The following is a 27,624-nucleotide window of genomic DNA, read 5'->3' as shown; positions in this document are numbered from 1 at the left end:
AACCAACCCTGCAGGCACCAATACGTAACTCCTGGATGAAAAATATGCTATGCTAGTGAATAAGTGATGGCAGCAATGTATCCCAACACACACTGACTAAGGGGGCCAAACTGAAACTATATAATAATACTAAAAGAAAAACACAGTTACTTTAGAAATTCATTTATTCACAAATGATCTGTGCAGTCACATTGATAACAAATCTCTGTGAGTGTTATATACAGCCCTTACCATGTCATGGCCTTATTAACACACGGGATTCAGAATCATACTTCTCAAATAGAAAGTAAGAATCAAGATTAAGACTAAGGAATGAACGAAAGAGAGAGGCCATGGAGGGAGAAAGGCTGTGAGGGGGGTAGAGATGAGAGGAAACAGTGAGGCTGGAGCTCCCCAGCAGAGAGTGTGGCAGGACTGATGGGTGGGGCAAACCTGTGCTGGGAGCTCCCTCCCTTTGCTGGTCTGCAGCAAGGAAGGAGTGAGTGCCTCCTGTGGCTGACACTCTCCCAGGGAACTCTGCATAGTCCTGCTGATATCACCATTGTTTTGATTGCTGCTGCCCTGAGAAGTAAACAGAAAAGAGGTACAATACTGCAGCTCCATCAGTGGCATGGGAAGGCGAGGGTTAGGGTAGGGTGAAGGAACAGGAATCTAAGAAATATAAAAGGTACCAACTTCAGAAGAAAAAGGACAGATCAAAGTAAAAGGTAAAAACTTTACCAGTTATTTTGCTAAAGTTTAAATTCTAAGTAGTAAAGGAATTGAAAGCAGGGTCTCAGATATTTGTACACCCATGTTCATAGGGCATTATTCACAATAGCCAAGAGGTGGAAGGAACCCAAGTGTCCATCGACGGAAGACTGGATGAACAAAATGTGGTTCAGTCGGCCCTCCATATCCATGGGTTCCACATCCGTGGAGTCAACCAACTGCAGACCAAAAATATTCAGAAAAAAAATTACAGAAAGTTACAGAAAGGAAAACTTGAATTTATTGTGTGCCGGCAAATATTTACATGGCATTTACATTGTATTTGGTATTATAAATAACTTAGAGATGATTTAAAGTATACAGGAGGGTATGCATAGGTTATATGCAAATATTATGCCATTTTATATAAGGGACTTGAGAATCCACAGATACCAAGGGAGGTACTGAAACCAAGGGAAACCGAGAGATGAGTGTATATACATCGATGGAATATTACTCAGCCTTATAAAGGAAGGAAGTCCTGACACATGCTACAAAATGGATGAACCTTGAGGACATTATGCTAAGTAGAATAAGCCAGTCACAAAAAGACAAATACTGTGTGATTCCACTTATATGAGGTATCTCAAGTATTCAAATCCACAGAAAGAGAAAGTGGAATGGTGGTTGCCAGGGGCCTGGGGGGGTGGGGGGGGAAGAAGAGTTGCTTAAATGGGTAAAGAGTTTCAGGTTTGCAAGATGAAGAAGTTCTAGAGATATTTCACAACAATATGAATATACCTAACACTACCAAACTGTATATTTGAAAATGGCTTAAGATGGTAAATTTTAGGTTATGTGTTTTTTACCACAATAAAAAACAAATTCCAGGTATTGATTAAAAGAGTACAAGGGGAAGGAAAAAATACAAACCTTCTAGAATCTGTAGATATTATCTAGGTGGAGAGATTAATAAGATCACACATCTGTAATTCTCTTTTAAAGTATTAACATAAGAGTTTAATGGTTGAGGCAAAATCAGTAGGTATATAAGAAATAATGCAAATCTGAGCTCCACTGGGCTTCAGAGGTACATTTTCAGAGAAGAGCTTTGGAAAGAGAGGTAGACCCTGTGAAAGATGAACAAGCTAAGGGTTACAGGCGTATGTTCTCCCTGTGCTCACAACCATCTCGCTGACAGTGCGATGACTGTGGACCACCATTAGACACCATGGTATCCTTGGGGAACCACCCAGGAAAGTTATCACCCAAATTTCCACATCCCTCCTTGGCAATTAAAATGATGATACTTTCCCTCAGCACCTTTGTGAGGATGTTTAATTTCCAGTGTTTCCCAAGATCCACCTCAGGAGAAGTCAATCTGTCCACAGGAGGCATAGTTTCCAAAGCTGTCTACTGTGAACCTCTGAGAGATGTGAATTGAATTGAGCTTTAGGGTACCAAAGCAGAAGTTCTCAAATAGCTGAAAAGGAAGAATAAAAACTCAGAGTGAATATCCAAAGAAAATCATAGATGAAAACATTGAACATCAGATTCTCTTGTAAAAACACCACAACAATCCCGACAAACCTCCTGTGCTTTCTTTTCAGTATTTATTCTGAAAAATGATCCTGGAGAGGAGGGATAGGAGCGGGAGTGAGAAAAGAACAGCAGCTCTTCGTTGATTAATTGAAAAGCCTCCTCGGACAAAATGCACTAGAGAAAGAGCTCTGAGAAGTCAACTCCAAAATGTATCTATTGAGCAGATATGACCAGGAACTTGTAACAAACATCCTAGGGCCATACCCTGATCCATAGGGCCTAACAAAGCTGCTTCTATGACTTTCAGTTACTGACCATGCAGGATGTTAGTTTTGTTACAGCCAGGATAAAATTTGATATAATATATTCCCCCACCTCGTCAACAACATTTATTAGAAACACTGACTAAAATAAACAGAAGATAAGGTTCCTGTCCTACAAATAATTCTGATAACCCAGCGAGGAGTACAGAACACTTTTGCACACAAAACAGCCAGAGGAACACTCCTACTGAATGATATAACAAGTACAAATGATAATATTTATCAAAAACCTTTCATTAGACTTTGGATTCAAGCCAGCATCCTAAAGTAAATGCTCTTTACTACAATTCTTTATTTAAAAAGCTTTCAACTTTGTCAGAGGGAGGGATGAGCCACACTCTGAGAAAGACCTGCTCTTGTAATTAGTACATTTACAAGGCAGAATGCAAAATGACATCAGAATTCATTCGAGGAAAATTAAGCCACACTGCTTAGATAAGGAGTGTCAAAGAGTAAAGGGCTGACCTTCTTCTGTTAGGATGCAAGAGTTGCTCTTTCTTAAAATGTCAGCACGATCCTGAGAAAGCCTTTCAGTACGTGAACCAACAATGCTTGAGTAGAACCTAAAGCTGAGACCGTTGCACATTAGCAAGTGACTGTCTTGTCTCTTCACTTATTTTTAGAGTATCTCTATAGCCATGGACTTCAGCCACTGTCACCTTTCCTCTTCCTGCAATTAATGGCCTAGCAAAATGCCCGGGGTTCATTTAAAGTCTAACTTTATAAAGCCCAGTAAATACTGATTCTTCAACATGACATCAACTTGACCCCAAAGATCTGTTTAGAGGTTGTGAGCTTCATTGTCTTGTCTTTCAGAAAGGTGATCAGCTCTTGCCTGCATTGATTTACACAATTAACTTCTCTTCCTGGCTTCAGCAGCCTGTTCAAACCATATCCACCCTTTTGTGCAAAGAAATACAGCCCGAAATGTTTATCGGCTAATCCCTTTGCTGAACGTTAATTTGAAGTGAAAGCCACGCCAACAAGACTGACAGATTTACAGCTTTACAAACTGAAGCCTTCTAGGTACAAAGAAGACATAACCAAAGGGGCAATAAAAGACAAGGCAAAACAAAACTAAAAGGGAACTCATAATACTTTCAACAAGTTAGTTTTTAGGGATTAGCAGTCCATGGTTCTTCTCTTTGTACCTATGTTTCCAAGTGATGGAGACACCACAGCTAGGAGCTGGAAAGTACTTACCTCTGACTTCACTTTGCCTTTTAAATACTTATAACCTCCAGACGGCATGATTTGCCAGGGAGCTTTCTCATGCTTTAAGTTTGAAGCAAAGAGTAAATACGGTGATAATGAAGTGAGCTGGGATGTGATTTCAATGCAGTAATCACACAAATTAAGAGAAGACTGAACACAAATTCTCATGCTCCTCTAAGGCAAGAGCAGCAGGTGGAAAGACTGAAGTCAGTCTAAACTTATGACAGGCACGTGGGAGCTCGGTGGCTGTGGACAGACGACACCACCCATGGTACAAGATCATAATGGGTAAAGACTCAATAAGATGAACAAGTTGAAGTACCTTCCTTGTAAACTGTAAAGCACTACTGAAAAGTAAATATTTCCTATGATGTTTACAACATCTCTCTGCTCTTCTTAACCTGTCCTTATTCTACCTTCACAGGCTCCCATCTTCTTCCACACCTTTTGATAACATCATAATCAAATGGATTTCTTATCCAAAGTCCCTAGTGCAAGGCCAAGCTTCATTTTAGCCTTTCTTGTCCCCATGTTCTTGTTCTCGCTCTATGTTTATGATGATTTAGTAACAATTTTTCATAGTTATTTTATTGTTTAGTCATTGTTTTATCTTTAGTCTTAAGCTTCTCTTTTAGTTCTGCCAATTATTTCTGGTGACTCGTTAAAATATAAGCTCTACAGAAGAAAGATCTTTTATGTTCTTCAAAGCTGAATCCCACTATATGCTGTGACTTGTATCTATGCATATGATCAATAAGCATTTGTTGGATAAAATGACAACAAAATCAAATGTTGGAGATGTCTGTGTACTTCATGTAGGAAAAGAGAAAACTATAACATGGCCTTGTTTACATGGATATAAAAATCTCATTTATAGATCACCACCTAGGAATCCTTGAACAAGACTTACCCAATGGTATTACCTCTAATGCAACCTCAACTGTAACTACTTGTGAAGAAAGAATTTATAGTTATTAGTAATGGAAATTTCACATATTCCTTTAAATTTCTATGTGTTTCTTATTTGTCAAAGCCTAGTCTTAGCTCAAATTTCTGATCTAGAATGTCACAGAGCACCTGATATTGTGCATTTTCATGTAAAGAGGCATATGATGTGGTGTTGTCCCCCAGGCAACTGCCATCTGGTTAGGGAGATGGGGTATGTGTCAGAAGAGAGGCATGGGGCTTCCCTGGTGGCGCAGTGGTTGAGAATCTGCCTGCCAATGCAGGGGATGTGGGTTCGAGCCCTGGTCTGGGAAGATCCCACATGCCGCGGAGCAACTCGGCCCGTGAGCCACAATTACTGAGCCTGCGCGTCTGGAGCCTGTGCTCGGCAACGAGAGGCCGCGATAGTGAGAGGCCCGCGCACCGCGATGAAGAGTGGCCCCCGCACCGCGATGAAGAGTGGCCCCCGCTTGCCACAACTAGAGAAAGCCCTCGCACAGAAACGAAGACCCAACACAGCCATACATACATACATACATACATAAAAAGAATGTAAGCAGACAAGAATAGCATTAAAAAAATAAAAAATAAAAAAAAAAATTTAAAAAAAAAAAAAAAGAAGAGAGGCATGTTGATGACATGGGTGTGTTCACCTTGTGAAAAGTTACTGTATTATGTATTCAATTAAAGTTTACCTAAAACAGTATAGGTGGCAAAGGTTAAGTGTGGGAGGAGAGGTATAGGCAATTAATAAATGCAGCGGGAGGTAAGAAAACAATGGATGTAGAGGGCTGGGGCATCTAGAAAAGCCATCTGGAAGAGTCAGAAACTGAGCTGGGCCTTGTAGCAAGTCTAAGACTTAGTGAAGAGGAGGAGGGAGGGCAGCATGAAGGCAGAAATGGGTATGGAGGGTCAAGTAGACCAGGTTAGATGTAATGGAGGGTTCCCAAAAAGAAGCAGTGAGAAGACTAAGGCTAGAGACATAAGGAAGGAAAATCAGATTAAGGGGGGCCCTGAGGGTCAGGTTCAGAAGTTAGACTTCATTCTAGATGGTGGGGAACCTGAAGGCTTCTGAGTAAGCTGGTGGCCCAAGATGAAAACCAAGGGAAATTAATCTGGGTGTGGCATATTGATTGTGCTGACTGGAGAAAGGAACAAGAGAAGAAAGAGAAGGAGACCAGGGTAGCAGTTAAACTGTGAGATACTGAGTGTCTGTTGACTAAAAATAGTAGTAGTGGCCTGGAAAGATTGGAGCAGATGTGAAATACTATGAATGAAACACAGAACAGACTCTGTGATTTTCTGGATGAGAGGAAGGAGATACAAAAAGAAGATGAGAAAAGTCATGGATGACAGGGTAAAGGGATATGTGAGGGTACCATTGATAGCGACAGAACATTTGAGTGGGAGCTATTTTATGGGGAAAAACAAAAAAAATTCAGATCTGTTTACACACTCATTCTGTGTCTTTAGCTGTGTGTCTCAGGCCCTTCTCCAACCAAGTGTTTGCCTGGTATGCTCTGAGAATATATATTAAAGACATGAAATCGTAGCACAGTTAAGTGGAAGCACATCACCATAAAAACTTTACAACTGTCTATTTTTTTAATTGAGTAGTAGTTCTCTATGTATTAGGGAAATGAACTCTTTGTGTGATGAACTGCAAATATATTTTCCCTCAATTTGTCATTTGTCTTTTCACTTTACTTATGGTGATTTTTACCATGTCAATTTAAATTTTTATAAACTCAAATATATCATAACAGATTTTTAAAACAAAGTTACCTAATGCCAATATTGTTATATATTAAAAAATCAAGGTGAACAACAAATATATATGTTGACAACAACACTAATGAAGTAAAGATCATAAGAGCTAAAGTTTACTGAGCAAGCATGCATGCCAGGCATTATACTTCGGGCTCTATGTGATTATCTGACTGCCTCCTCACAACCCCAAGAAGCAGATACTATTATTAACCCCCATTTTAGGGTTGAACCTGAAATTTAAAAGGCTAAAGTAACTTGCCCAAGAATACACAGGAAGTAAACAGTGGAAAATTGACATTCATAAAGCTGGAAAAGAAAAAAAAAAAAAGGAAATTAAGATTCAAACCCAGAACTTATATACAAAACAGAAACAGACCCACAGACATAGAAAACAAATTTATGGTTACCAAAGAGGAAAAGGGGGGGAGGGATAAATTAGGAGTTTGGGATTAACATATATACACTATTATACACAAAATAGATAGCCAACAAGGACCTACTGTATAGCACAGGGAACTACACTCGATATTGTGTGATAACCTACATGAGAAAAGAATCTGAAAAAAAAAAGATATATATGTATGTGTAACTGAATCACTTTGCTGTACACCTGAAACTAACACAAGACTGTACATCAACTATACTTCAATTAAAAAAAGAAAAAAAGATTCAAATCCAGGTAGCCTAACTCTAAGTCTGAACTCTTTAACCTCTGTACTCTACAGCCTCTCCTTGTGGGTGACGCCCCTTAAAACTTGGCCTTGTTAAACCACAGAGATCAAGCTTGACTCACAAAACTCCCAAAGACTGAAATGAACATATTTTTTCCTTATTATTCCTACTTTCATTGCCACCTCTTATCCTGGACCTCGTTTAAGAATCAGATGGCTCTAGTTCAGCTAGAAGAATTTTAATTGAATTCTGGATGAAAATAAGCACAAATCAACTAAATGGCTCCATTTAATTAGGTACCTGAATGGAGAAGAGGAAAAAGCTTAAACTACAAGTTTAAAAAAAGAAAAAAGAAACGTGGTTGCTCTTTATAGGCTAAAGTAGTTCAAGAAGAGCAAAGTGGTCTATTGTTTAGAAAATAAAAGACCTAACAGGAAATATTTAAATTAAAAAAGAATCATGGCAAGGTATTTAAATCATATTGAGTTTTTTCCCCTCACTGTTGTTTTATAACAATTCCTTGGGGATTCTGAAACCTAAACCTTTTTCTTTCTGAAAACATTTCTCTCTGACGCACACACAGAGTCCTGTTGTGCTGGAAGCCAGCATTTTTTAAAGCCTGTTGTAAAGGAACAAAACAATGAACAGCTGCACAAAACTACAAATATTTGATAAGGAAATAAACATAGAATTTAAGACTGCCAATATTTGTGATATCACTTGTAAGTAATAAGTACTGATTTGGACAATTTAAGAAAATTTAAAACCCAAGTAAATGTAAGTATGACATTTGAAAACTGTTAAGCATACAGCTGCTATCCTTTATTTACTACTCACAGTTACCTTCAGAAAATTAAAGTTTTCCTGTTACCAAGTAAAGAGACAAATGTGGACCACCAAGATGAAAGGTTTTTGGTCAAAACCAAAGCTTCCCTGACAGAATCTCAAGACAAAGATCTAACCATCCTGCTGTCCCTTGCTCACATGATCTGTGAAGCCTACCATTTTTAGTTTGTACATGTTTGTTTCCTAGGGAGAACACAGAAGAAATTATTATTTCTGGTAGTGTAGTGGTCTACACTGAAAGAAAACAAATAGCAAGATTTAAGGGCTAACTGTGGTCATTTTCCCTTGCATTCATTTCAGACCTTCTACTCCTTCCTCTCAGGCTCTATGACACAACCATCAAAGACCAGAAATAATTCCACATGTGACTAGGCTGCAAAGATGAGCCTCAGAATCTCAGCGAGAGGTGGGGAGGAGAGTAAAGAGGAACCTCCTAGTATCTGTGACCTCAAGTTACAAAACTGAATGAATGGCCAATCCTCAACAGCATAATGACAGACATGTTGGGGATCCCTGTCCATTGGGCTTCCCAAATGAGGCTTGCTCTCTTTCTTCAATCTTAGACAAAGACAAAGTAGTGGTCACTCTCTTCAAAGATCTCTCCTTTAAGAAAATCTATTTCTTGTGCTGGATGGCCTCAGTGAACTATTTGCTATCTGATTTGACTTCAAAAAGAGGAAATTCAGTTTTGAAGTCTAAAATGAAGATTCAAAATATGTAAGTCCTGGCAAAAGAAATAAAAGCAAAAATGAACGAATGGGATCTAATTAAATTTAAGAGCTTCTGCACAGCAAAGGAAACCAGTGACAAAATGAAAAGACAACCTAATGAATGGGAGAAAATATTTGCAAATGATATGGCTGACAAGGGGTTAATAGCCAAAATATACAAACAGCTCATACAATTCAATAACAAAAAAACAACCCAATTAAAAAATGGGCAGAAGACCTGAATAGATATTTTTCCAAAGACATACAGATGGCTAAAAGGCACATGAAAAGATGTTCAACAACGTTAATTATCAGGCAAATGCAAATCAAAACAACAATGAGATAACACCTCACACTTGTCAGAATGGCTATCATCAAAAAGTCTACAAATAACAAATGTTGGTGAGGATGTGGAGAAAAGGGAACCCCCCTACAAGGGACCCCCCCCACAAGGGAACCCCCCTGTAAACTGGTACAGCCACTATGGAAAATAGTATGGAGGTTCCCTATAAAACTAAAATAGAGTTACCATATGATCCAGCCATTCCACTCCTGGGTATATATCCCCCCAAAATTTAAAAACACTAATTCAGAAAGATACACGTACCTTAATGTTCATAGCAGCACTATTACATCATAGTCAAGATATGGAAGCAAACTCAGTATCCATCAGCAGATGAATGAATAAAGAAGATGTGGTATATACATATATTTGTGTGTGTGTGTGTGTTTGTGTGTGTGTGTGGTATATACAGGAATATTACTGTGCCATAAAAAAAGAATGAAATTCTGTCATTTGCAACAATGTGGATGGACCTAGAGAGTATTATGCTTAGTTAAATAAGTCAGACAGAAAAAGACAAATACTATATGTTATTACTTATATGTAAAATCTAAAAAAAAAAGAAATGAATGTATATAGCAAAACAGAAACAGACTCACAGATATAGAAAACAAACTAGTGGACACCAGTGAGGAGAGGGAAGGGGGGAGGGGCAAGATAGGGGTATGAGATTAAGAGACACAAAATACTATGTATAAAATAGATAAGCAACAAGGATATATTGTACAGCATAGGGAATTACAGCCATTACTTTGAAATAACTTTTTTTTTTTTTGGCCGTACCATGTGGCATGTGGGATCTTAGTTCCCCCACCAGGGATCAAACCCACACCCCCTGGAGTGTAAGCACGGAGTCTCAACCACTGGACCACCAGGGAAGTCCTAAAATAACTTTCAACGGAGCATAATCTATAAAAATACTGAATCACTGCTGTATACCTGAAACTAATATAATATTGTAAATCAAGTATAGTTTTTTTTAAAATTTATTTATTTTTGGCTGCACTGGGTCTTCATTGCCGTGCGCAGGCTTTCTCTAGTTGCAGTGAGCAGGGGCTACTCTTCGTTGTGGTGCACGGGCTTCTCACTGCGGTGGCTTCTCTTCTTGCGGAGCACGGGCTCGAGGCGCGCGGGCTTCAGTAGTTGTGGCTCACGGGCTATAGAGCGCAGGCTCAGTAGCTGTGGCGCACACGCTTAGTTGCTCCGTAGCATGTTGGATCTTCCCGGACCAGGGATCGAACCCATGTACCCTGCATCGGTAGGCAGATTCTTAACCACTGCACCACCAGGGAAGTCCTTATACAATTTTTAAAAAATGTTAAGTCCTATGAAATTTATAGTCATTCCTGGTATGTGCAAGTTAAACTAACCCTTAGTACGTAATCTGGTACAAATGAAAATAAGTACTGGTGTTCAATTAATGCAAGGATTTAGAAGGATGCAACGGGTCCTGTTTCTCCCCCAAGAAGGGATGATTTCTATTGTTTTCATGTATGGCAATTAGACTTCTGAAACCTAAAGTAAACAGGAATGGCAAACGCACGCTACTCTGAAGTTTTCCCAGTGTTTTTCTTCTATAATCTGTTTTACCAACTTCTATTTCTCACAATTACCTCCTGTTTACAGATAAAAGTATCAGTAATAACACTATTTTGTACTTAATAATAATGCTCCCCCACCTACCTCCCTACCAGGGATGGTATGCGGATGAATAGAAGACAGTCTGACAAGCACTTTGAGCTCTTTGGAAGGCACTCCCACAGGAAGCCTTGCTGAGGCTAAATAACACCTTTCATCTAAGGATCTAAAAAGTATCTCACAAAGCCCAGCTCATTAACCCTTCAAAAAATCACTGTGACATAAACCAGAGCTCAGCATTATTATCCCCATTTAAAAGATAAGAAACAGAGACAGGCTAGGACCACTAACATTGTGATATAAATTTAAGAGTTCCTGGGACCAGGCCTAGAACACAGGCCAGTAGAAGGCCATGTCCACATGGCAGTGTGCATTTGTCTCACAATCTGAATAACAAATCTGTACCAAAGAATGCCAAGTGGGGAAGAAGTCCCATCCTTGGGCTATGCATATGCAATCAGACAGCAAAGGAAGCGTCCACTTGGTTTTGTGGCCAAGAAAGACAAACAAGTAATGTGAAAAAACTATAATCACAGCCCTTGGAAGATTCTAATTGAAAAACAACAAAACAAATAATGGTATATTTCAGAAGCATTCTTCACGAAATTGTACCTCCAGGTACAAGAATGATAAGACTTTAGGTAGTAAACAGAAAGATATGGGCAACAGACTAAAAATATAATAGATTTGAAAACTATCACAGCTCTTCATATGTCATATTGCCAACGTCACTTAGAATTAGGATCACAAGTAAGTTTCTTCTTTTCCCACAGGTAAGTTTTGTTTGTTAAAATTCCTCAAACCTAAAAAAATGATTCTGAGTTTCTGCCAAGGTACCAGGCAATTCACATTCTCAAGCCTTCCCGTACCTTGCATTTTTCTTCTGGCTACGTGCAAGATTACTCTTGAAGAGAGCAAATACGAGAGATGTGAAGAGACAAGAAGGAAAATGGTGATCCAACACATCAGGTCAAAAACACCTTCCATCTACTTGAAAAATATTCATACAGGCTGCACTCACATTGATTCTTTCTAAATCATCACAAAAGAACACAATGGAGCCTATTCACACTAAGGTAAGCCATGTCCCTCTACACATACACAAACATACCCAACTTCACCTGGAAACCAAAGGTAGAAACTTCTTTTCTATTGAAGAGAGAGATCAAAACAGTTCTTAGGGCAAACTAGACTTCAATGCTTTCTTATCAATAACCACATAGCTACTCTCTCCCTCAATTTCTCCATCTTTAAACAGGGACAATACCTTACAAGGATATTCTGCAGTTACAGGAAGATAAATTATCAGATGGAATTTTGAGCTCTATTATTGTCACTCACCAACTGTAACGTCCAATGCATCATTACAGGACAAAAAGCAGCTTCCTTAAAAGAAAAAAAGAAAAGGTGTAGAAGGAACTCTGATAGCTTACAGTCTCTGCAGTCATCAACTGGTTTCACGGGGCTATAATATTTTTAAAGAATGAAAATAGAAACATCTACTTCATAATAAAAGACAATGTGATTGTTAGGTGGTTACTATCCTAGAGTCATCTCCAAATACAGCCCTAACTCCGCCTGAGACACCACATCTAATCTGAAACCTCAAACTGCAGTGATCAGTGGTGAGAGAGCCAATAATGATAGCTAATAATAGCCAATAAAAATAGGACAGAATGTGCTTCCAAAAGGCCAGAGGCACCTCAGATCGAGGGAGCAAGTCAAGGCCAGTCTGTGGGAGGAGTAATTCTTATCATCAATTACCTCTAAAAGGAAAGCAGCAAGAAGAATGTAACCAGTGGATCAGCTACGATTTTTCAACCTATCAGCACATCACTCCTGCTTTGGGCATCTCCATTAACACAGTACCAAAAAGCTTGCATGTCACCAGAGCCCAAGTCTCATCTCCACTGACAGCAGTGACATAGGAACGTTATCAAGCTGCTCACACAGAATGGGAACGTGAACTTCCCTCTTTGATTCTGCTCTCCCAAACCACCTGCCTCTCTCAGCTGCAGAGAGCACGAGGAATGTTATAGGCCTGACCTGAAGAGGCGCCAGGCAGAAGCCAAACAGCCAGGGAATGAAGGCTTTAAAACCTCCTTCAAATAATTACGCAGGGTTGCACTTTTGGATGTTTGGCCTGAGCCTCACTGCTGACACGAGGATTATCAAGTTTAAGACTCTGCTGGTAAGGCCAAATGACCTATTAGAGAGTGAATTAAAACTGCTATATACAAACAGGATGCCAGGCAGTTCTGCTGAGCACCTCAATACTCAAAATGCCAAAGGACTTCCCCTCCCTGCAGAGTCTTTTCAGTTTTAAAAAGAAGCAATAAAAAGATGTGGGTGGAGGTAGGAGGCAGGAGAGGAGAGAAGAGGCTGTGCTGACATGGCTGAAGAACCCAGACCTCATCTCAGCACACAGCAGCACGCTCTGCTGGTTTCCACAGCAGCAGGTAGAATTAGCATCAGAGATGGGCCGCTGGGAGTTGAGTTTGCTGCAAAATTTCTTCCAGAGAAAGCCCTGCCTTCAGGCATGGATATTACTGCTTCACCAGGGAAAAACTGCCCCAGGTGGCTGCTGGCTAGCAGGGTCTCTTCAATGCCCTAAGCCTGTGACCACCAGCCCTAAGGGCAGATGCCCTTTCAGAACTAATCTAGATAACGTTTCTGCAGATAAATTCTTTCCCTTAGAAGGAGGCTGCTTAATGCTCATTCAAATCTGTTACCACTCTTACTTTCAGTTTGGTCATCTTCCCTCAGGGATTACTCATAATTGTCCCTCAAACAATAGCAACAGGAGGTGTTTGATCTTTGTATTATATATGAGAAAGGAAGTGCAACTCAGCAGAAAGCAGCAGAGATGATTTCTGCTCAGCCTGGGGGTCTCTAGGCAAATGGCTTTGGGGAGGCGGGGCACCAAGAGGCTGACTAGTGTTCCAAGTGACAAATTCAGAAAAAGAACAGTGAGAAAAGAGGAAAAGTCATCAGGTGCAGCCACCTCCACTCCAACTTTTCCAACAGGAGAACAGCAACAAGAAAAGTTAAAGAGCAAATCAGATGTCCCTCGGCAACATCAGGCACCAGCAAGAGCATATACACATATAAATAAGAGCTGTCCAAAAAATAGCTGTTTGAAATGCTTCCTTGGAAGATGAGAGAGAGGTTGCCACATGTTATCTTAGATTTTCAACTAAGTCATCTTATCTTATTAGACAACGAGACGTGAAATATTTATTTTGTCCTCTGTCAGGACCATAGGAAACCTGCCTTCAGTAGCACCACTGGAACATTATCTATTATGACACACACTTACTTACTTGTCTGTAATCCAGTCCAGATGGCCTCCTTCCCCTCTGCAAAGGTGTGGACTAAAGGTCAGACAAAAGGCCTTGGAAGAGGGATAGGGTTATCATCGCCACACACACCTCAGGAGTTGCAAAACCTCTCCAATTTAACAAACTGGTATCAATGTTTTAACCTACAACTGAGAGCGCAAACTTTGAACTGGAATTCTGGTTGACTTACATCTTGTTTTTCTACTTTTATTTTGTAATAATAATGTTCATCTACGAGCATTAGTTCTAAAACTGTTTCACCATTGAGATATGGGAAAGAGGACATGATTTCTTAAGAAATCGTCACAGCTTCATCGTGAACTTCACTCTCATTTCCCTTCTCTTTCCACAATGTCCTCTAACATTTGGAATAACACTTAGACATTGCTGGCACCAAGCCACCTAATCTAATATGGTTTCATTTGGTCTGGTCCCTAAACAATAGGCTGTCTCAAGGAAGACAGTGCCCTGTCACCATCTCTAGGTGCAGATTTATATTTGGTTACTGGTGTGTTTACACTGTAGCTAAAAAACCACAATGGAATATATACATACAATGGAATATTATTCAGTCTTAAAAAGAAACTAAATCCTGATACATGCTACAATGTGTATGAAACTTGGAAACATTATGTAACTGAAATAAGCCAGAATCAAGGTAAATACTGTATAATTCCACTTATATGTGGTACCTATAGAGCCAAATTCATAGAGACAGAAAGTAGAATTATGGTTGCCAAGGGCAGAGGGGAGGGGAGAATGAAGAGTTATTGTTTAATGGGTACACAGTTTCAATTTGGGATGGTGAAAAAGTTCTGGAGATGGATGGTGGTGATGGTTATACAACAATGTGAACGTGCTTATTAATGACACTGAATTATACACTTAAAGTGGTTAAAATGGTAAATCTTATGTTACGTATATTTTACAACTTAAAAAAAAATAAAATAGACCCAAGTGAACCATAACCCGACTCCCTTCACTTGTGAACTACACCCAAAATGATATACTAGACCCCTACAAATGAATATATAAAAGAAATAAATATTCCCCACAATAATAACAGGCACCTTGTCAAAAGAGTTCATAGGAATGGGATCAGAGGGACCAAACAATCGAATATTTATCCCCATCCCCCCCAAATGCACCAAGCACGTAGCTTAGTGTTTTATCTTTAGCAGGTATTCGATAAAATATTTTTCATCCTGATAAAAACCAGAAAAGATTTTAAGAAAAGTAATTTTAATCTCATAATTCTTTTTCATTCTTATTGTCTTTGCCTATTTCTTGTCTTTGTGCAGGTTAGACTTTCCAAACCCATCATTCCCTGCCTGAGCCAAGATAAGGCATGAAGTATCCCAGTACCACTGCAAAGATGAATAACCAATAAACATAAATTCAAAAGAGAGTGAAGGGAGAAAAAAAAAACATCTTGTATGAACAGACAGCAACAGACCAGGGAGGGTGCATCTTTCTAGAACAGATGTTGGCTCTGTCAAAAATCAGCCAACTGCTCATTTTCCAGTTTCATCTTAACAATGGTTGTGCCTCACTGACAGTCATATCTTTAGCTGCTCTCATCAGTGTTTTAAGATTTCACTTTCCAGGCAAAGTGACACATAAAACAAATTCAGAGGATAAGTTTTGGTGAAATACTGCTTGGATGTGAATCTTCCCCCTGCCCCCAACCCAATAATCTAAAACAAGATAGTACCAAACCAAACTGAAGCATTTCAAACTGTACTTTTCCTTATATATCTGATGCTCTAAGAAATTGCTCAATCACCTGTCAGAAGTCTTTCAGATTTTTAACATATAATACATTATTTCTATTACTAGCAAAATATGAAAAGCCCCTAATGATTTCCCGCATCTCCCATTTGCTCAAGTTTTGTTTTGTAATCATCAAGAATGGAGGCAGACTGCGAAAGTGGAAAAGGGGGAAAAGGTAGTGGACTGCCTTCTGTTTTCATAGAAAACCTTATAATACCTGTTATTTCTTTAAACCATGCATATGTATAACTTTTGTTTTTAAAAAAATATAAGTTTCCTGATGGCAGGGACCATGAGAGTCTTGTTCTGTTAAAATCCCCAGTGCTCCACCTGGAGTAGCTGTTCAAAAGTATTTGTTATTCAAGTAACTGAAGTCACGGTTCTTGAAGCTCTAAATGGCTCCTCGTAAGGCACAGCATTAAGATCACAATGCTTGTGATGCCTCCAGGGACTGCAGGCAGGGTCTGGCCCCTGCAAAACTCCTCTCCCTGACTCTTCCTCTAGTGCCTCTTTCAGGTGCTCACATGCACACTGTTCCTTCCTGCCTCAGGAAATTTGCACATGCTGTTCCTTCTACCTAAAAAAGCTCTTCACCACCATCACCTAGTTCTCTCCCATAAATCGGTTAGACTTCAGCTCAAATGTCACTTCCTCCAGGAGATCCTCCCTGTTTCCTGTCCCCCTCTCTTCACCAGCCTGATGGGGCCATGGTAGGCCTATCCCAGTATCCCCAAGGACCTTGTAGGTTATGTTAAGGTATTTACTCTTCTATCTAGAAGAGAATAGGGAGCCACCAAAGTGCTGCCAGCCAGGAAAGATAAGATCCAATATGCTGGTAGGTCTGGGGTTCAGAGAATTATGAACAGCAGCAAGCAGCTTACTTGGGACACAGACGACCCCTGCTCAACAAACAGTGGTCTCATCCTACCTCCCCAGGGTACCTCCAGTAATTCCCTATGGTAGTGTTTTCCAGAATGGGGCATGACTATCACTGGGGGCTCTAGGGATAATTTTAGTGGCATATAACTAAATATTTTTCAAAGAGTAACATATTTATTTCAATGGGGATTCAAAAATAAAACTTGCATTCTAAACCCATGGGGGAAAAAAAAAAAAGAATGGAGGCAGAGCCATATTTTATCAGTAACAGAGCAAAGCAAGAGTGGCCGTATTTTGGCAAGATGTCTTGTCACAGGTTCCTTTCTAAATGCCACATTTTTCTGCTACTCATGCTAATTTTATTTATTTATTTATTTATTTTAAAATTTATTTATTTTTATTTATCTTTGGTTGCATTGGGTCTTCGCTGCTGCACACGGGCTTTCTCTAGTTGCGGCGAGCAGGGGCTACTCTTCGTTGTGGTGCACGGGCTTCTCATTGCTGTGGCTTCTCTTGTAGCAGAGCACGGGCTCCAGGCACGTGGGCTTCAGTAGTTGTGGCACGTGGGCTCAGTAGTTGTGGCTCGCAGGCTCTAGAGCACAGGCTCAGTAGCTGAGGCGCACGGGCTTAGCTGCTCCACGGCATGTGGGATCTTCCAGGACCAGGGCTTGAACCCGTGTCCCCTGCATTGGCAGGCGTATTCTTAACCACTGTGCCACCAGGGAAGCCCTATTCATGCTAATTTTAAAATTAACACAGGTTTACTTACAAGTTCACTGGTCTTTAGTTTTCATTCAATACTTTTTATTAATACCTTCTGTAATAAGGCATAAATGAAAATGCAAAAGAAATCACTGTTCATGTTTAAAGTTAAATAGTGCACACCACAGAGAAACATAAAATTATTTTTGGATGTATTTTGAAATAAAAGGAATTTAAATGTAAATTCAAGCTCATTATTATTCCTATCAGCTGAACCTTGCTGATGTAAAGTAATAAAGTTGCAATCAAATTTAACTGAAAAATGAACTTCACTTATTAATGGAGGATTGTATGAGTTACAGGTATATTTGACTTGGGGCTCTCTTTTCTTGAATTTAGTAAACTAATTTTTAAAAAGAAACATTTGCTAGAAAAGAGTTAAGTAAACGAAAATTCAATAGGACTGACTGCTGCTAACTAAATATTTATGACATAAATAATATATCTTGAAGGTCTATTAAATACAAGCATCATATCTAATCACAAAGCAGAAAGGGCACTGGGTGAAATAAAAAAAAACTGAACTAAACACTAACCTTTAAGACAGTGGTCAGCAAACTTTTTCCATAAAGGGTCAGGTGGTCATACATTGTTCATCACAACTACTTAACTTTGGCACTGTGGCGCAAAAGCAATCAGTGCATAAACAAATGAGGACAGCTGTGTTCCAAAAAAATTTTATTTAGAGACCCTGATATTTGAATTTCATATAATTTTTACATGTTATAAATTATTCTTCTTTTACTTCTTTTCAACCATTAAAAAAATATAAACACCATTCATAGTTTGAGGTCCATACAACAAAACAGGGGATAGGCCAAATTTGGTCCTTAGACCACAGCTTGCAGGACCCTGCTCTGAGAGTTACAATTTCAAGTAAGGGGCAAAAAATATCCCCTTTGTCAAACAAAATCTTTTTCTTTTCTTCTGCCAAAGGAAGATTCTATAGAAATGTATAGATTTCTGATTTCTACGGAAAACAGTTTTAGCCAATCCAGAAAAAGCTTCCCGAATGCTTGCCAGGCACAAGAGACATTGCTAAGCGCTGAGAGGCACGTGAATGGTGTCTGCACAAAGTAAGGAGAGGAGGGAAGGCATTAAGAGGTGGAAGCATGCCATAGACTGCGATGGTCCTTACCATTATGGAGGAGGTAACACCTGTACTGGACTTTGAAGAATGAGTAGGATTTGGATAGAACAAGATTGCAGTAAAAGAAAAACAGAAAGATAAGGACAAAACTTTAGGAAGTAGTCATACAAGGCAGTGAATTAAAAAAAAAAAAAAAAAAAAGTAGAACCAGAAAAAGGAAAAAAACCAGGAGAGCCAACTGCCACTGAAGCCAAGAGAAGAGAACATTTGAAAGAGAAAAGGGCTTACAACTCTCAATGTGGTTACTGGGAAAAAATTAAAGTAGGTTAAGGCACTGGACAAAAGGGGGCTACTGGTGCCTTTTTACAGTGCGGTTTCAGTGTAATGACAGAGCTGACAGATAGGTTTCATGGAATTAAACGGAATAGTTTGAAAAGGATGTTGGTGGGAAGAATGGCTTTAAAGAGAAATGGACTCTATTTTCTTAAACAAAACAAAACAAAAAACATTCTAGTGAAAGATGCAGCTACCTTATTAGTAGCTTGCTCAATATGAAACATCCTAATCAGGAAGTTGTTCCTTACATTAAATTCTTATACCCCTTGAAATCAAATGGGCCAAATTTTGTAGTAAGATCAGGAATTAACAGAAGTTACATCTATCCTAGATGCTGGAACAGAACATAGGCAAGACTTCAACAAACTTTTCTGGAAGATGGTTATTAAAAAAAAAACCCACAACCATAACAAATGGTTAGTGTCCTATTCCCCTCCCAAGAGTACGTCTGTCTTTCCATCTTTTTTTTTTTTTTTATAATTTTTTTACATTGATGTAGTTTCAGTCTTTCAGAAAAGTTACAAAAATAGTAAAGAGAATTCCTGGATACCTTTTACCCTTCTTTCTTTTTTTTTTCATAACCTACTTTAAGAAAAGCATTCTTTCACTGATTTCCTGGTTTTTGTTCTTTGTAATGTGGATACTGCCAACAAACTCTGGACATTCATTTTAAAAAGTGCTGGGGCCTAAGTAGTTTAGTTAATGTTGTCCATGATTCAGTCACAAGTTGTAGGAAAGAAAAGTGCAATATAGGCTCACTCAACAAAACTGTTAGGAATTCATTTGGCTTCTTTAATCTGTAGGAGGTTGATGTCTTTCATCAGCTCTGGCCCATTCTCTCTCTCCTCTCCTTCTGGGACTCCAATTAAATGTATATTAGATCTTCTCACTCTATCCTATCTGTCTCTTTTTCTCTCATCTGTAATTTTTACCTTTCCCCTCTGCCCATGCAACATGCTGGATAATTTCTTCTGACAATTTCCAGTTCACTACTTCCCTCTGCAGCTCTATCTAATTTGCTAATTTGCTGCTAAACCCATCCACTGAGCTCTTAAGTTCAGTTATTGCATTTTTACAGTTCTAGCATTTCTACTTGGTTCTTTTCAAAACTGCTACATCACTTTTTCTTTGCAATAGTTCCCAATTACCTGATAAAAAAGTTGTTTTTAGCCTAAGTCTGATAATTCTAGTATTTCATGTCTTTATGAGTTCTGGATGTCTGTTTGCTTATGGTGAGTGGTTTCCTCATATGCCTAGTTATTTTTGTGTATTGGCTGTTTTGGGGGCAAAAGTTCCTTGGAAGAATATTTTTAGGCAGAGGGTGATAGAACATTCTTCCAGAAAGGATTTTTCTTAACTATTGCCAAGTACCTGGGAACACTACCAGTCCAGAGGCTCTTTCATCCGAGTTCAAGACTCCAAGGTCTGTTTTCTCCTTTCAGAACCCTAACAGTTAATTTTTGCACTGCCTGAGGATCCTCTTTGTCAGACTTTTCCCTATTTTCTATCTCTCCACTTTGCCAGAGATTTCCTTAGCTTTATCTTCCAATCCTTAATTAATATATACATATGTGAGTATATATGTTATTTCTATGAACTCTCTTCTTACAGAAGCCTTTTCCACAACATCTTGCTTTTATTTTCCAAGTAAATTCTCCAGAAAGTTGTACATTTGCTCCTCTAACAAGCTGCCTATTTTACATGATTGTCAAGAATGATGTGATTGCTTCCAATGCTGTGGATAAAAGCTCTTACAAAATATTAGTATGCCCAAGTGAAGTTAATAAATGTCAACAGTGTATAAGCATAAATAGCTTAAAGAGAAAGTGACACCTGCTTAGTGATTTTACTTAAATTAAAATTTCGGGAATTCCCTGGCAGTCCAGTGGTTGGGACTCGGCACTTTCACTGCCGGGGCCCAGGTTCGATCCCCTGATCAGGGAACTAAGATCCCGCAAGCCGTGCAGTGCGGCCAAAAAAAAAAAAAATTCAAGTCATAGAAATATCAGGTAGTAAAAATGACACCATAGCTACGGTGGTAATGAGACATAGCAACTTTTTTCTACACTCAATTTGCTGTTATTCATACTGATATAATAGTGCAATGGAACATTTAGTGATAGATTTTCAAGGAAAGGCTTTCTGCGAAAGGTGAGTTTTGAAAAAAAAAAAATTCTAAAGAAGAGCCATGTGACTAAGAAGTAATTTTCAAGAACAGTATGTAACATGGCTTAATACTGAATTGGATAATAAAAAACACAATATTTTCTTCCTTAGAAATAACATACTTTCTAAATGCTAGTCTTCCTCTGTAGTCATTAATATCTTTTTAAACAAAATTACTACCAAGTTCTCAATCTAATCTCTCTTCCCTTGAAAAAATAAAAATGAATTCATCTTTTCAATATTCTTCTAATACTCTGAAACAAGTAATCATTGAAAACAAGCCTCTTCACTAAGAGTATTTAAGAACTTAATTGTGCCTTTGTTACCTTAGGACAAATAGACCACAGAGTTGGCCAGGGAAGGACATGTGAGGCACATTCTGCTTTTTGACCTTGGTAGTAGTTACAGTGTTCACTTTATGATTATTTGCTTAAAAGTACATATACGTTTTATGAACTTTTACCAAAGAGAATAAATAGTATGTATTTTTAAACAGCTTCCTTTATAGAAACTTCTCTAAGTAAAGAAAACTAAATAAAGCTCTCATTTAAATGCATTCATTCTAACTGTCCTTTTAAAGAACTTTAAGAGGCAGCGATGGAGCAAAAGCAAAAATGAATGAAATACTCGAGTTACTCTCATTTACATCTTTCAAAAAAGTCTCAATGTACCTAGCTAGATTTAAAACATATTTTCAGATAAAGTACTATTAAATATTAATATAGTTAAATACTGCCAATTCCCTCTTTCTCTAAATTTAAGTATTCTTACATATAAAAAGAAAAAAAAAATTCATCTCTTTTTTTACTTGGTTTATATGTTCCAGGATTTTTTTTTTTTAGCATCTTTATTGGAGTATAATTGCTTTACAATGTTGTGTTAATTTCTACTGTATAACAAAGTGAATCAGCTATACATATACATATATCCCCCATATTCCCTCCCTCTTGCGTCTCCCTCCCACCCTCCTTATCCCACCCCTCTAGGTGGTCACAAAGCACCGAGCTGATCTCCCGGTGCTATGCGACTGCTTTCCACTAGCTATCTATTTTACATTTGGTAGTGTATATATGTCCATGCCACTCTCTCACTTCGTCCCAGCTTACCCTTCCCCCTCCCCATGTCCTCAAGTCCATTCTCTATGTCTGCGTCTTTATTCCTGTCCTGCCCCTAGGTTCTTCAGAACCTTTTTTTTTTTTTAGATTCCATATATATGTTAGCATATGGTATTTGTTTTTCTCTTTCTGACTTACTTCACTCTGTATGACAGACTCTAGGTCCATCCACCTCACTACAAATAACTCAATTTTGTTTCTTTTTTATGGCTGAGTAATATTCCATTGTATATATGTGCCACATCTTCTTTATCCATTCATCTGTCGATGGACACTTAGGTTGCTTCCATGTCCTGGCTATTGTAAATAGAGCCTCAATGAACATTGTGGTACATGACTCTTTTTGAATTATGGTTTTCTCAGGGTATATGCCCAGTAATGGGATTGCTGGGTCGTATGGTAGTTCTATTTTTAGTTTTTTAAAGAAATTCCATACTGTTCTCCATAGTGGCTGTATAAATTTACATTCCCACCAACAGTGCAAGAGGGTTCTCTTTTCTCCACACCCTCTCCAGCATTGATTGTTTGTAGATTTTTTGATGATGGCCATTCTGACTGGTGTGAGGTGATACCTCATTGTAGTTTTGATTTGCATTTCTCTAATGATTAGTGATGTTGAGCATCCTTGCATGTGTTTGTTGGCAATCTGTATATCTTCTTTGGAGAAATGTCTATTTAGGTCTTCTGCCCATCTTTGGATTGGATTGTTTTTTTGATATTGAGCTGCATGAGCTGCTTATAAATTTCGGAGATTAATCCTTTGTCAGTTGCTTCATTTGCAAATATTTTCTCCCATTCTGAGGGTTGTCTTTTTGTCTTATTTATGGTTTCCTTTTGCTGTACAAAAGCTTTTAAGTTTCATTATGTCCCATTTGTTTATTTTTGTTTTTATTTCCATTTCTCTAGGAGTTGGGTCAAAAAGGATCTTGCTGTGATTTATGTCAGAGGGTTCTTCCTATGTTTTCCTCTAAGAGTTTTATAGTGTCTGGCCTTACATTTAGGTCTTTAATCCATTTTGAGTTTATTTTTGTGTATGGTGTTAGGAAGTGTTCTAATTTCATTCTTTTACATGAAGCTGTATAGTCTTCCCAGCATCACTTTGTTCCAGGATTTTTAAGTATCTAAAGAAATGGCACTTTCACAATGCCCTTTGATTTTGGACCTATAGTACTGTCCATTCCTTCCCAAATATATTATTGTGCCTTTATTTGTACCAAATCATCTCTGGTGAGTACAACCTAGGGCTCTAATGTCTCCTCTTCACTTTGCAGTTAGAAGCTATGCTTTTAAACAGTTACTACTGTACCCCTATTCAATCTGCTGAGAGCACAGTCTTGGAATACTGATTCGATTGCATAAGGCCATTTCATAAGTCCCCCAAACAGACTGCCATTAAGACCACTTCTCTCTCCAGAAACTGGCAGTTAATGACCATTCTACTTCTAGCTAGCGAGGGAGCAGTTATTTCCTGCATTACGTCTTTAGATCAGCATGATTTCTCCATTTACAAGTTTATCACTGCATTATAGACAAACTACATCTTTGCTCCTATCTCTTGGATGAGAAATGGAAACCCTCTGACAGGACACTATCCTATTAATTTGGCCTAGGTCTTCTTCACTTGTATATCCTCCTTTCAGAGCTATCTGTCAGTCTTCCATAAAAAAATGCTATTACTAAATATATTCTTTTTCTGGTTTGAAAAACACATGGAATGATTCTTTAGTTGTCAGTTCTTCTTTCAAAGTCTTTCTTAGGGTAAGAAAATTCTTATTTTAACTAGGAATAACCAGATACTAGTCTATAATAGCTGCAACAACTCTCAAAAGAGCTATACAAAAGAAAAATGTGGCTTCTACCTCCAAGAGTCGGAGTTTTTTTTTCTTATTAAGGCATCCAAAACACATAATACTACACCAAGCAAAAAGGACCAATTCTCTTCATGGAGTAGAATAGCAATTGGCTGTTACTCATTAAATTCTTACAGCAATGAGCAATGACTTGCATTCTCGTTTTGTTTCTCTTTGAATAGCAGATGAAGTTGATTTTTTTCCAAGGCTGCTTCCCATCACCAGCATTCCTGATCCTTGACCTATGTAGCTGTTAATATGCTGTACACATATGCTTGGGATCCTTAACAACCAATGCAGTTAACCTTTCTGTTTATTCCAAGTCAGTTCCTATCTTGTTAATGAAAGTGATTTTTTTCCCTTTCTAAACATAATAATTATATCTGGTACAAAAACTATGTATAATCCATCAGTTTTTTAAATCTTTTTTTTTTTTGCAAGGGATTCAGGGGCCATGGGTTCTAATGTTCTAGTTGAGAAAGACTTGTCTTGTAATTCCAAAAAGTGGGCTGCTATAGCTACTTCATAAATACAGTTATTACCGCTTGTGTGTTTGGGGGGCTAGTTGTTGGATGCCACATTTTACCTTTATTCTCAAAGAAAAGTTAATTCCTTTGATTAAATGTAAGTGAAAGATTATATTTTCTGGAACTAATGATTAAAAAGTAATATACTGGGGGGACTTCCCTGGTGGCACAGTGGTTAAGAATCCGCCTGCCAATCCAGGGGACACGGGTTTGAGCCCTGGTCCGGGAAGATCCCACATGCTGCGGAGCAACTAAGCCTGTGCGCCACGACTACTGAGGCTGTGCTCTAGAGCCCACGTGTCACAACTACTGAAACCCGCACACCTAGAGCCTGTGCTCTACAACAAGAGAAGCCACTGCAATGAGAAGCCCGTGCACCACAATGAAACCCAATGCAGCCAAAAATAAATAAATAAGTTTATTAAAAAAAAAGTAATATATTGGAAATTCTATCAAAAGATACTTTGTTACAACTACCTGTGTTCAAAGGTACTTCCCCTCCATCTCATAATTTGCCCCCATCATTTTATACTGTAATTACCTATTAACCGGCTGTATCTCTCAAAGACAGGAAGCTCCTGGAAGGTAAGGACTGTATCATAATGACTTTTATCTACAGGGCACATAGTCTGACAGATGGTATACAGTCAATAAGTATTTCTGTTGGTGTTAGTATTACATTCAACTCAAAAGTCTAATTCTTAATTAGCCAGTTTTAGACTAACTGGCACACCCGTTGCCCCAACATTTATGTCTAGTCAGATATTTTCACAATTCAGATAGGCCCAGTTTCAAATATCTACTGATCTCTACCTAAACACTGAGCATCTTTATGCAAGAGAGGAGGAACATTGCTAACTTGTGAGCTTTGAATCTTTTTGTTCTGATTCAGACTCTGCTACTATCTAGCGTTAACCTTTGGCAAAACACTTTAACCATATTGGATCTCACACCCTTAGAGAGTAAAATGAGGAACTGGATTAAATAGTTTCCAAGTACCTAGCTGGGCCCAGCTCTAAAACTCCGATTAGGCATTAACAGTAAGGGTACAACTACTATAGCAAGCTTTCGTCAACACTAGAGGGAGCTACAGCCGTGTCATCACTGGGGTGGGTTAGGAAGATTTCCAAGCCAAGCATCTTTAAATGGAAAACTGACTTTCCAGAATGAGAAAAATTAAATATTAAATGAGAGATCCATACTGTTCATACAGCAACTTCTCAGGCTCCCTGCTGTTACCTCCCTCTTATAGATGTCAAAGCACCTCACACTCCACTTGCATCAACATACCTTTTGGGCTTTAATTCTAATTTCAAAGGAACCAAGTTGGCTTGAGTCATTCCAACAGATTTCTTTCCCCATTCGTCTAGTTTTTTTCTTAATCAAATTAACAATAACAAAAAAGCAAAGTAATTAATGCTATTATTTAAAAAGCCCAGGAAATGAGCTAGAGGAGGAGAAAGATTCATACAATGAAGCTGTGGCCTGGGAAAATAAGTAAACTGCAACTGAATTCATTAGCAGCTTGCCACTCAAAGGGAAGCTACGATAGCTACTTTGAGGACAAGAAACTTACTCAAAGAGAGAAAAGGTATCAAGTAAAAGAAGGAATCAACAATGCCCTGCAAAGCCCCTTCCCCACAAGGCAGGAATGCCTGCCTAAGTGAATGCTGTCATTGCCCTGTTGGGCTCTGCAGTGAGAAGCTTGCAGCTGCTGAAGAGTGAAGTCATTAATTATACACAATGAGGTCATATTAGGCATTTGGCAAGAAAACTGTCAAGTGATAAGATAAGGGAATGGAGGAAGGAAGGAAAAAGAAAAAACATTTTTAAAGCTAGAGCTTATTCTTAAGTTATTATATACATACTCTCCCTCCCAGCTCCAAAAAACACCCATGGCCTTGAAAATGTATGACCTACATCATTATAGAACAAGTAAAATGAAGAATCAAAAACCTCTCCTGGGCTTCCCTGGTGGCGCAGTGGTTGAGAATCTGCCTGCCAATGCAGGGGACACGGGTTCGAGCCCTGGTCTGGGAAGATCCCACATGCCGCGGAGCAACTGGGCCCGTGAGCCACAGCTACTGAGCCTGCACGTCTGGAGCCTGTGCTCCGCAACAAGAGAGGCCGCGATAGTGAGAGGCCCGCGCACCGCGATAAAGAGTGGCCCCCACTCGCCGCAACTAGAGAAAGCCCTCGCACAGAAACGAAGACCCAACACAGCCAAAAAATAAATAAATAAATGTAGTCATTAAAAAAAAAAAAAAAAAAATCTAAAAAAAAAAAAAAAAACCTCTCCTTTGGTATCAACTTATGTTTCTCTTTACGCAGAGGCACAATGGTATGTTAACCTGATAGAGAGGGCATAAACTGTGGATGTTACAGAATGTGGTCTGTGGGAGAAAGATAAATGCAATCCTAAAGAACCCTTTTTATTTAAATTTCATAGGTTAATTTAACGCTCAGAAGCAAATCCTCAACAGTCAGAAATGGACCACCGAGTCTTTAGCACATGGGCTGTTCCTGAGTAAAAATAGATTATACAGGAACTTTGGAGAGCGACTTTGTGGGTGAAGAGAAAAATCTACTAGAACAAGACAAACTATTCTTTTTCACTTAAAAAAATGCACACTCAGTCCTCCAGAGGTAAAATACAGAGCAAGACTCACAAGGTTAAAATCAACTTATTCCTATGGATCCAAATAGTCACTATACTTGTTTCTTAAATCATCAGTTTCAAGTACTCTAAGAGATACCAACAGCCTTTTAACAAGTCAAAAAAGATTTCTCTTTTAGGACAATGAAAAAAAATTTTAACAGTCCTTTCAATCAATAATCCTCATGGGAAATATGAGAAAAATATACTTTACTGTTAAAAGGAGAACCACTTATTGTCCTCCCTTATTTTAGGACACATGCCAAAGGTTTCCAATTCGCTCTGCTTCATACTGACCTTCAAAATGTTTCGGCCATCAAATGATTCTCTTTCCTTGAAGATATATTTGCCATCCGTTGTGTAGAGGTTGTACCTGTCTTCAGCTGTAAATATTCCAAAGACAATGTTAGAAGAGAAGCTTGGGTTATGCATCTG

General features: G+C 38.7%; 1 protein-coding gene across 2 annotated transcripts in view; it reads right to left on the bottom strand.

Moving 5' to 3' along the window:
• Positions 1-268: 268 nt before the first annotated feature.
• Positions 269-27,624, bottom strand: part of ASCC1 (activating signal cointegrator 1 complex subunit 1) — a 102,194-nt gene continuing 74,838 nt past the window's right edge. For both annotated transcript variants that reach the window (XM_061181084.1, XM_061181095.1), the window contains exons 9-11: positions 27,487-27,572; positions 2,014-2,173; positions 269-929 (exon numbers count right to left, since the gene is read on the bottom strand). In XM_061181084.1, the coding sequence (XP_061037067.1) occupies positions 2,057-2,173; positions 27,487-27,572 (203 nt within the window). In that variant the 3' untranslated portion in view covers positions 269-929; positions 2,014-2,056. The remainder of the gene's footprint in view (positions 930-2,013; positions 2,174-27,486; positions 27,573-27,624) is intronic.

Source organism: Eubalaena glacialis, chromosome 1 (assembly GCF_028564815.1).
Source record: "Eubalaena glacialis isolate mEubGla1 chromosome 1, mEubGla1.1.hap2.+ XY, whole genome shotgun sequence".
Taxonomy (NCBI): domain Eukaryota; kingdom Metazoa; phylum Chordata; class Mammalia; order Artiodactyla; family Balaenidae; genus Eubalaena; species Eubalaena glacialis.
Note: the sequence above shows the minus strand (reverse complement) of the source record. Positions and strands in the feature narration are given on the sequence as shown.